At 39.6% G+C, this 10,037-nt stretch overlaps 1 protein-coding gene across 1 annotated transcript; it reads left to right on the forward strand.

Moving 5' to 3' along the window:
* The first annotated feature begins 461 nt into the window (after positions 1–461).
* On the forward strand, positions 462–4,036 carry cetn3 (centrin 3). The gene is made up of 5 exons (XM_047570022.1): positions 462–600; positions 1,359–1,494; positions 2,407–2,521; positions 2,599–2,790; positions 3,650–4,036. Exons 1-5 carry the CDS (start codon positions 584–586, stop codon positions 3,691–3,693), a joined length of 504 nt encoding a protein of 167 aa, XP_047425978.1. The 5' UTR covers positions 462–583; the 3' UTR covers positions 3,694–4,036.
* Positions 4,037–10,037: the final 6,001 nt, after the last annotated feature.

Consider the following 10,037-nt stretch of genomic DNA (forward strand, 5'->3'; position numbering starts at 1 on the left):
TTAAAAGTTTAACCAAGTGGAAGGAGGAAGCACATTCCACATCCTGAGACCTCTTTTTATTTTATTAAAAAAAAAAAAAGAGACTTTAAAACTTTCCTGTTCCAAACTGTTCTTAATCTCAACAGTCACTGGACTCGTTTTTTTTTTTAGAAACTGTTTTATTTCATAGTTCCTGGTGTTTTTATTTATTTTATTAAAAGGTGCGTTGTAAATAAATTAATATATAAATTATTATTATTATTATTATTATTATTATTATTGTTATTATTATTATTATTATTATTATTATTATTATTATCATTATTGTTATTATTATTATTATTATTATTATTATAAGTAATTCAGTACTTATACAGCTGGAGGCGATATTGTTCCGCTTAAGGTTTTAATTGCAGTAGAAGAAGAAGAACTAGAGCCGCTCTAAGCCAATCAGAGAGTGTTTTACTGCTGCTTAGCGACCAGCGACCAATAGGAAACCAGGAAGTATGAGCGCGGATAAACGGATTTGTTGTTGTTGTTGTTGATTCTGTCTCGTTTAGCGACAAAGACTCGTTTCGTTGAAAAAGGTTTAAACTCCAACACGATGAGTTTGTCTCTGAGGTGAGTTCGTCCGGTTCTTGCTTCGTTTCGACACATTTTAATAACAAAAAAAAGCTACGCTTCATTTAAACGGGATGTTGCTAACTAGCAGTTAGCTTCTTCTCTTAACTGGTGGATTTAATACATGTAATGAAGGATAATGAACAGGCCGTGACCTATAAATGTGAACTAGTTTATTTTGTCTTTGCACAGTCACTGTTTGTTGGAGTTTATCTTGTTCTTACATTAATAATCTGTTTTTAACCTGGTGCAACACATGTTCACATTTATACCGGTGCTGCTGCTGCTATAAACATGTATTTTTATCATTTAAAGTCTTCCACGATGCCTGATAATATGACAAAAACATCTTAGAAATAGAATAAATATATATATAAAAATATAAAAAGATACACATAAAATAACTAGTGATAAATGTCCATGTGGAAATCGGTCACAGTTAGAGTCAGAAAACCCCTCAAATCCTAATTTAGTGACAGAAAGTCACATGATTTTGTCCAAGTTGAGATAAAAGGTCAAATATTTAACATGACTCAATCAATCAAGATTTTATGATCAAGTGAGAAGATTATAGATGTAAAGCTTTTATTTATTCTGCAGGAGTTTCTGATTATTTTGTCAGAACAACAATAAAATGTGGGACAAACACTGAACAAACCATCACATAAAGAGAAATAAGTAGCGTTTTATTACGTTAATGTAGTAAAACAAAGATCCGCTGTGATGAGGTTTGGTTGAAGCTGTGTTCGTCTCCTCAGAGCTGAGCTGCCGGTCGATAAAACCAAGCGTAAGAAGAGGAGAGAACTCAGCGAGGACCAGAAACATGAAATCAAAGAGGCCTTCGAGCTGTTCGACACGGACAAAGACAAAGAGATCGATTATCACGAGCTGAAGGTGAGAAACAGAGGACGACGTCGATCCATCGTCACAAACTGATCACACACGACTTTCTCTTCCATAAATGTCCATGAATGAATGAACGAAGTAAATAACTGTCACTGTTATAAACCAGGATGTAGAAAAGTGGATCGTGAGGCCACAGATTAATGAACTGATTCGTAGTTTACATTAGTTCATTAGTGTCATTGTTTCCTCCTGGTCCAGTAACATCAGAGATACGGTTTAATGTAGGTTTATATTCCTTCATATGTGATGATTATTTTACAGCTGCAACAAACTGATGTTTCATTTGGTCAAATTAAACTATTGATTATCCTTTTTTATGTTTCTTAGTAGTTGAGTAAGTCATTGTTATTATTTTATGTATTTTTAAATGAGTCTATAGTCTATAGATAGTCTATTAATCTGTTCTATTGATTATTTTTTCTGTTCATTAATTAAAGTATTGATTGTTTTTTATATCAGCTGTTTTTCCACGTTGCTGATTCCTTTTCTTACCCTCTGGATAATTAACACATCTTCCTTTAATAAATGTTTTATTCAGATATGATCAGAACATAGTTCAGTATTTATTTTCCACCACCAGAAGTTAAACCTGATGTTCAGTTAGTCAACAGAGTCGACTCCATGTTATTATTGCACCTTATTAATCCTTCCTATGATTATATCATAGATTTACATTTGTTAGTTTCTGCTATTTCATTTAATTGTACTATTTTTTTTTCTTATGTTTCTAGATTTGTGCTTCTGTTTTGTTCATTTTTTTTCATTATTTTCTCAGTTATGTGGTGAATCAGTTGTTCTGTTTAGATGAAACATGATCCAGATTAAATATCTGAGTAATATGAACAGAATTTGCCTGGTTTATTCTGATATTCTGTGAATCAGAGTTTCATTTCCCCTCAGGTTGCGATGCGTGCGCTCGGCTTCGAGGTGAAGAAAGTCGACGTCCTGAAGATCCTGAAGGATTATGACAGGGAGGGAAACGGGAAAATAACCTTCGAGGATTTTAACGAAGTCGGTGAGTTTGATAAACAGCAGAGAGGACGGAGGCTCCTCAGCGTCTCCGTGAACGTTCATCATGTTCCTGCTCCGCAGTGACCGACCGCATCCTGGAGCGAGACCCGAAGGAGGAGATCATGAAGGCCTTCAAGCTGTTCGACGACGACGAGTCGGGGAAGATCAGCCTGAGGAACCTAAGGAGAGTCGCCCGAGAACTCGGAGAGAACATCAGCGACGAGGAGCTTCGCAGCATGATCGACGAGTTCGACACCGACGGAGACGGAGAAAGTGAGTCGACACCAACGCGTTAAAGGAAACAGACGCCAACACAGGACAGAATAGAATAGAATAGAATAGAAAGTTATTGTCAGTGTCACAAGTTTAACAAAATTAAAAGTTTTCTCAAATCAATGCATCACATCTAAAAGAATAAAAAAAACACTGTCACTGTGTAGAAAACAGTAGGATGCACATTATGTTCTTGTAGCATTGATGGTTTTTATGGCGGTTGGATAGAAACTGAGTCTGTTTGTATTTATTTATTTCTGGACGTCTCAGATAAAGACTAACGTGTTTACATGCTCTTAAATTGTCCAGTTAAAGACGGATTAAGGCAGTAATTAGTTGTTTTTTTACACGCTCTGAGTGAGAGGAAGGAGGAGGAGGAGGAGGAGGAGGAGGATGAAGGAGGAGTAGGAGGAGGAGGAGGATGGAGGAGTAGGAGGAGAAGGATGAAGGAGGATGAAGGAGGAGGAGGAGGAGGAGGAGGATGAAGGAGGATGAAGGAGGAGGAGGATGAAGGAGGAGGAGGATGAAGGATGAGGAGTAGGAGGAGGAGGAGGAGGATGAAGGATGTTCAGAAAAGGCTGTTGATTCATCAGCTGATCAAAGGTTTAAGACCAGAACTCAAAAAACTAAACGAACAAAACCTCAAAACAGAAAGTAAAGAGTCATGAAAGGAATCAGTGATGAGCAGCTCCTCCACTATTTAACTGTTCTTTAATGGTTCTTTAACTGTTCTTTAACGGTTCTTTAACTGTTCTTCATTCTACCTGTTGATCAGCTGATGAATCAACAGCCTGATTCTTCTCCTCCACACGTCTGAGTTTATATTCGATGATGTTGATCCTGGTTTGTTTCTTCACAGTAAACCAGGAGGAGTTTATCTCCATCATGACGGCAGACTCCTGAGGAGGAGGAGGAGGAGGAGGAGGAGGAGGAGGAGGATCATCTCCTTTCATCTGCTCCTGAGGACTTTTCTTTTCTTTTTCTTCTTTTTCTCGTCCACATCGTGAGGATCTGAGCTTCCTGAGGTTTGTTCTAGATTCAGAACGTCGGCCACGTTTCTGAACTCGATCGCAGTCGAAGACGAAAACGTGGACGTAACCAGCGTCTGGGAGGTGATTCCAGGCTTTAGCCGTAGCCTTTCTGGGGGGGGGGGGGTTTAATGGCTCATTACGAGTGGTTGTATTTACAGTTTTCATGTTTGTGCTATTTATTTTATTTTTTACACATTAAATCGGTTCATCAGGAAGTGTTTTTTTTTTCTTTTAGAGAAAATGTCAATAATCTTTATTTCTATTTTAGAACCAGGCCAGTGAAACAAAGTTTAACTAATATCTCGTCCTGCTGTGTCTCTGCTGACCACTAGATGGAGCCACTCAGTCACTCTCTGCTTCACTGCATCATTTATTACATTTATTTCAGTCACTGTAGATTATTGTAAATCAAGATTAAGAAAGTTTTTAAGACAAAACTTTAAAATTTAGAGTTTAAATCTCAAAATACAATTTCCAGAAAAAATAAATAAATAATGGAGCAGAGTCATACAGTGAAAAGTTTTAAGATTAAGACCACGCTGGTTTTCTGACCCTATTTACTTTGGTAATAACTTGAGCCAGTTACAGTGTAGAGGTGGTTTCTCCTCCTTTAAGGTTTCTGGGGGTGTTGGTGGTAGTGGGGGCGATGGGTGGGATGGGTGTGTGTGTGTGTGTGTGTGTGTGTGTGTGTGGGGGGGGTCATGAATGGAAGTGATGCAGTAGTAAAGAGTCTTGTTCGTACTTTTGTGTGAACACACTCCAGCTGAAGGTCGGTGATGGAGACTCGTCCTCTGGCTCATGCTCAGCTGTCGGTTCAGAAATAACTGGTTCCTCCCTGGTTACAACCTCAAAGTCGCCCCCCCCCCCCTCACACACACACACACGCACGCACACACACAGACACACACACACAGTCTATTGTGTTGCCCGTAGTGATGTGTGTTGATGAGTCTATAAATACTTCAGTCCAGCCTCAGTCTGATCCTTGGTTTACAGGCTAATAGCATCGGTTAGCTCCATTGCTAATGTCTGTGTACGCTACATGTGTGTGTGTCTGTGTTTATACACAAACATATACATAAATATATATATATGTGTGTATATGTGTGGATATAAAGCACCACTTACAGGTTTTTGCACACTTCAGAAGTCATGAAAGAACTCAGTCAAAATCCTTCCTTCCTTCCTTCCTTATAATAATATTTCACTTTCACAAGTGAAATATTATTTATTTTAGTTACATAGTTTGTCCACCAGGAGGCAGTAGTTTAGTACGTAGCTCATAATTTGTATAATGGTTAAAAAACTAAACAAGAAACAACATTTTGTCAGTGTTTATTAAAATAAGAAAAAGAAAAATTAGGCTAAATATTTCTGTGAACAAAAAATGTATGATTTTTTTTAAAATTTATTTATTTATTTGTTTTATTCAGTCCCAGTCCAGTAACTTTCAGACAAACGTTATGATACATTGAGGAAGCCTTTAATATTGATTATTGATTATTGCTTTAATGAATTCATTTATTTTTAAACATAAACTGTTAGAGTTGTTTCACAGATACAAACAGGAAGAAATTCCTTCTCAGGTTTTCGTTTCCGTGTCTGATCGGAGTCGGAGTTCAGCTCGTGTCCACCTGTCAGTCATTAGAGGAACTATGTCGACCTCCGACCCCGAACGAGACCGAGACCGAGACCAGGGAACGTGGGACTCAGGTCCTTTCCACCACTACAAGAAATAAATTAATAAAATAAAGGTTTTCACTTCCATAATTAACAATGAGCTTCTTAAGCTTTGTAAATAATAATATTAATAAATAATAAGGAACGGTTGTGATTAAAAAGTCTGATTTATGGCATAAAAAAATAAATTTTACGTTTACATATTAGATTATTTTTTAACAATGAGAATAAGACAAAGTTAAAATTACATTTAAGTCACATTTCTAAAATATTTTGAAATTATGACAAAATAAAAAGTGTGAGAATTAGTTTTATAACCAAATCTAATTTTGTTTTGAGTTTTAAACTCATAATTTTGAGTATGTAAGAGAAAATATAGAAATTAAAAGAATGACATAAGAAATTATTGGCTAAAAAATACCAAATTTTATGATATAAAAAAGTAAAAATTCTGATTAAATACTCAAGACTATTACAAGACTGTAAAAAGTATCAGACGAAAAATTGAAAACAAAAACAAAAAACAAATTATGACAAAAAATTCTAATTTAAACTTTGAGATGTAGATAAAAAAATGTTTGTCATATTTTTTGCACAAAACTGAAATTAAGATAAAATCTTTTTTTTAGTAATTTTGGCAGCGTTGAGCCTCCGTAGATCTACGCTGCGTTAAGATGCCTCACGTTGATCCATCCGTATAATTTGTAATTCCTCCTCACTTTTCTCCACCACCGTAAAATTGAGGATTAAAGAATTTCTTCGCTTCGTCTTGTTGTCGCGTGTCGGTCGGTCACGTGACACCGGGGTCCAGGTGGCGGCCGTGACCTTTAACCCCGCCCCCGTCAGAGCGGCCTCAGCGTGCGCGGAGTGAAGCTACGCCGTGAAATGATCGGCATCTCAGGCAGCTCATCAGCTTTCAACTGACGGGGAAACATTTCATAGGTTCAGGCAACTTTATCTGAATCTTTCTCTAACATCTCTAACGTCTAAACCAGCTCCTCCAAACAAAGACAGATAGAAAAAGAAATTTATTTGCCATTTGTGCGTAAACACATAAAAACGTGTAGGAACTCTTGTGCCGTTGTTCAGACACAAATATATGCATACAAACATATCAAGTATTATAATGTTGTCGATCTAAGGAGGCATGAATGTTGCAACTTTAAACTAAATGACCAATCAGGTTGTTTGGGGGCGGGGCCTTATTTAGGTGATGGACAGAAGAGTAGAACAGTAGTCAAACGTGGGCGTGGAGATGAATTCATTTAAAACAAAATGGCCACCGCCAGGCCATCTGTTTCCATACGTATCAAATTATCTTCCAAGAACTTTATTTTTATTAAAAACTTATCAACTAGCGTTTTGAAAATATTTCCGCTGTGTGCACTGTTCACCCTCCATCAACCCCGACCACCTGTACAAAACTTTATATCTGAGCAGAATTCAGACAGAAAAGACATATAAGTCAAAGTAGAGTCTTTCATTAAGTATCTGACAGCAGATGGAGGAGGAGGAGGAGGAGGAGGAGGAGCAGACGTGGGGAGCGAATGCCTCCAGACTTGCGCTGGATCGCGGACTATGTGCGGCAGTTGGGTGAGGACGGATCAGTTTACACTCGCTCATGGCTTTTTCACAGTAACTTTATACCTCGGACATCCCGGCTTCATCCAGGCCCTCGGCTCCCGACAACAAAACTCCTCCTGGAGTCCACAGCACCGTGAACTCCTCCTCGCCAAGGTGGAGGTGAAGAGGAGGAGCTCCACGTTAATCATAACAACACACATCTGGTTCCCTTTAGCTCGTAGCCTCCGACTTCGCTTGTTGATGTTTCTCCAACACCTCATGAACCGAGCGTCTGAGCGCGGACGACGTTTTCTTTATGTCTCTCGTGTTTTTTCTCCACAGAAAAACTCAAAGTGCAGCTTTAAAACCATCGGTTCAGACCAGACGATGGCTGAGCGCTAATACCAGAAATATATGTTTAAACACATCAGCTCGTCTCTCTCCCGAGCTAATCGCTAGGTCATAGACCACACAGGCTGATTAACTGTTATTTTATTAACTTTTATAAAGAAGACAAAAGAACGTGACCTATATCTATATTTCTACTTCATTAGTTCCACCTTCTATTAAAGGCCGAACCATAGACTGTATATAAAGATGGAGGGAGGACCTGCTCCTCTAAAATGAAGCCAAAGCTAGCAGAGCGCCCCCTGGTGTCGGATGTGTCGATATTTTAGTATCAATACGCACTTCACAAGTTACTAGCGTACCTAATGATCTGGCCAGTGAGTGTGAATTTAAATTATAAGTCCTCAGTAATGATCGTGCCTTTTATTAACAGAGAGTGAGTCAACGAGACGTTAAAACTTGACTGAAAATGTTGCATCATCTTCCAAAGTCACGACCAAAACCAGATCAGAGCAGGACTGTGGTCACCAGCGTTCCTAATGAAGTGGCAGGTGAGTGTTTTAAAACGCATCCGTCACTATAAAACTTTATTAACAGTGTTTCTGCTGCTGTGGAGGAACAGAAGAAGAAGAAGTTTCTCCTCCACCTGAATTTAAACAGTAGAAGACGAAGATGTTTTCTCAGATCAAATGATCGAACCAGTGATCAGATGTTTTTATACAGTCCTGACTCCTCCAGGCTACGTGTCGTCCTGTCGGTCGCTGAGGATGTGGAGGTGGAGAAGAAGCAGCCGAAGCGTAAAAGGATTATTCCACCTGAAAATAAATTTTGTGCATGAGTTCCCTCTGACAACACGCTGAGAGGCGTCTGCCGGCGTTTCTGCCTCCGAGGAATGTGTGAAACATTCCGACGTGTTTTAATTTCCCCGCCGTTGGTTTGCATCCATCCTTCACCTCCTCCTGAAAAAGAAATATTCTGTTCATTCAGCCCGACCCACCCTCCTCCTCCTCCTCCTCCACCTCCTCCTCCTCCTCCTGTCTGCACCGTCCACAGAGGAGGAAATGAAAGGAGGTGTGATTGTTTGGACTTGACCTCAGGAAGAACAGCAGATGTTTGGAGGTTCAGACTAAATCCAGCCACAGTTTTCAGACGTTTATAAATCAGTAATGACGTTTTTAAACAGAATCATTTATATTAGTACCTTTGCAAATAAGTTTCCTTTGGTCCAACCAACGGTTTAAAGATCAGAATTAAGTTTCGTGTAATTTAAGACATTTGTGTAATATTTAAACAATAACTTCTATTCAGCTTTAAATCAGTGGATTGAGTCTAAACTGGAGCAAACTTTTCCTTTCTTTTAAAAGTGTGAAAATAAAACTTAAACCCTCTCAGTTCATTAGGTTCGCTAGTTAAAATACCTGCACTAAACCTTCACCCTGGAAGGAGGGAGTGACAGGACTTATGCTACGTTTAGCGACGAGCTAAGGGCTAGTTTATAGACCACACGGACCGGCTAACTGAGCCCGGCTAACTGAGCCCGGCTAACTGGGTTTAACGACATTATTTAATGAACATTTATGGAGAAAAAAAGAATGTGACCTTTATCTAAAAAATGGCTCCAGTCTGTATTTGTCCTCCGTGTTAGTGGGCGGGGCCAAACTAAAACACTAAAATACACATCAAATCATTTTTTTCCAGTCATTTTATGTAGTAAATATAATGATCAACGTTCAAGAGTCTTTTTTTTTTAAGTTAAGTTTCATTATTTGACGTGATAGAAACAGGATGTGACATGATTGCGACTACCCGTTGCCATGCCAACAGCTTCGTAAAGATCCAGAGGGACCATGAGAGTTTTAAAACCTATTTTTAAAGTCAAGTTTATTGAATAATCCAACGTGTCCTTGTAGCTGGTGGAGGTAGAACAGAGCGTAGTGTTAATTAAATGAAAACCAGTGAGTCTGGAGGAAGTGTGGGCGGGGCATCGATATCGTGGCTCCTCCCTCGGACCGTACTGATCAGTGGCGTCCATGTTTATATACAGTCTATGTTTATTAGTAGAGGTTAAAAAACCTGGAACATAAAGCAACTTCAGACCAACTTCCCTCTCCAGCGAAATAGTCTGAAGGATCCTGCTCCTGTGGAATCAAACATCTAGTTAGTGTAAATGTCTCTGATTGGTTGAAGGTTTTACTTTGTTTCTCTCAGTAGAAACTCGCCTCTCGATGAAACCACGTCCTGATCGTCACGGCTGCACCAGACTAAAGGGTGTGTTTGTTTTGTGGGTTTTCAGGTTGTGGCTCTTGTGCCAGTGTCGGGTGGTTGAAACCCGGCTCCTCTTCCTGCCTCCGCTCGGGGGTCGGGGGGGTGACGGGGGTGGACAGCTGAGGGTAATCCTCCTCGTCCTCCTCCTCCTCCTCCTCCTCCTCCTCCTCCTCCAGGCAGATGCTCTGAGCGCTGATATCTGGGACATGCTGCCAGGTTTGATCTGGCTCTATCTCTGTGTAATGTGGCCGTAATCCTGGGCTCTTACCCCGAGGCCCATAGAGGCCTAGAGAGGCCCCTCCCTGAGTGTCAGCGACACATTTCTCTCCTCCACCACCTCCACCTCCTCCTCCTCCTCCA

This window comes from Mugil cephalus, chromosome 19 (genome assembly GCF_022458985.1).
Source record: "Mugil cephalus isolate CIBA_MC_2020 chromosome 19, CIBA_Mcephalus_1.1, whole genome shotgun sequence".
In the NCBI taxonomy this organism is placed as follows: domain Eukaryota; kingdom Metazoa; phylum Chordata; class Actinopteri; order Mugiliformes; family Mugilidae; genus Mugil; species Mugil cephalus.

Bases quoted from the DNA above. Each gene is read 5' to 3' on its own strand.
- cetn3 (XM_047570022.1), top strand. The intron at 1,495-2,406 runs GTGAGAAACAGA...ATTTCCCCTCAG, and splicing joins TCGATTATCACGAGCTGAAG to GTTGCGATGCGTGCGCTCGG. The intron at 2,522-2,598 runs GTGAGTTTGATA...CCTGCTCCGCAG, and splicing joins CGAGGATTTTAACGAAGTCG to TGACCGACCGCATCCTGGAG.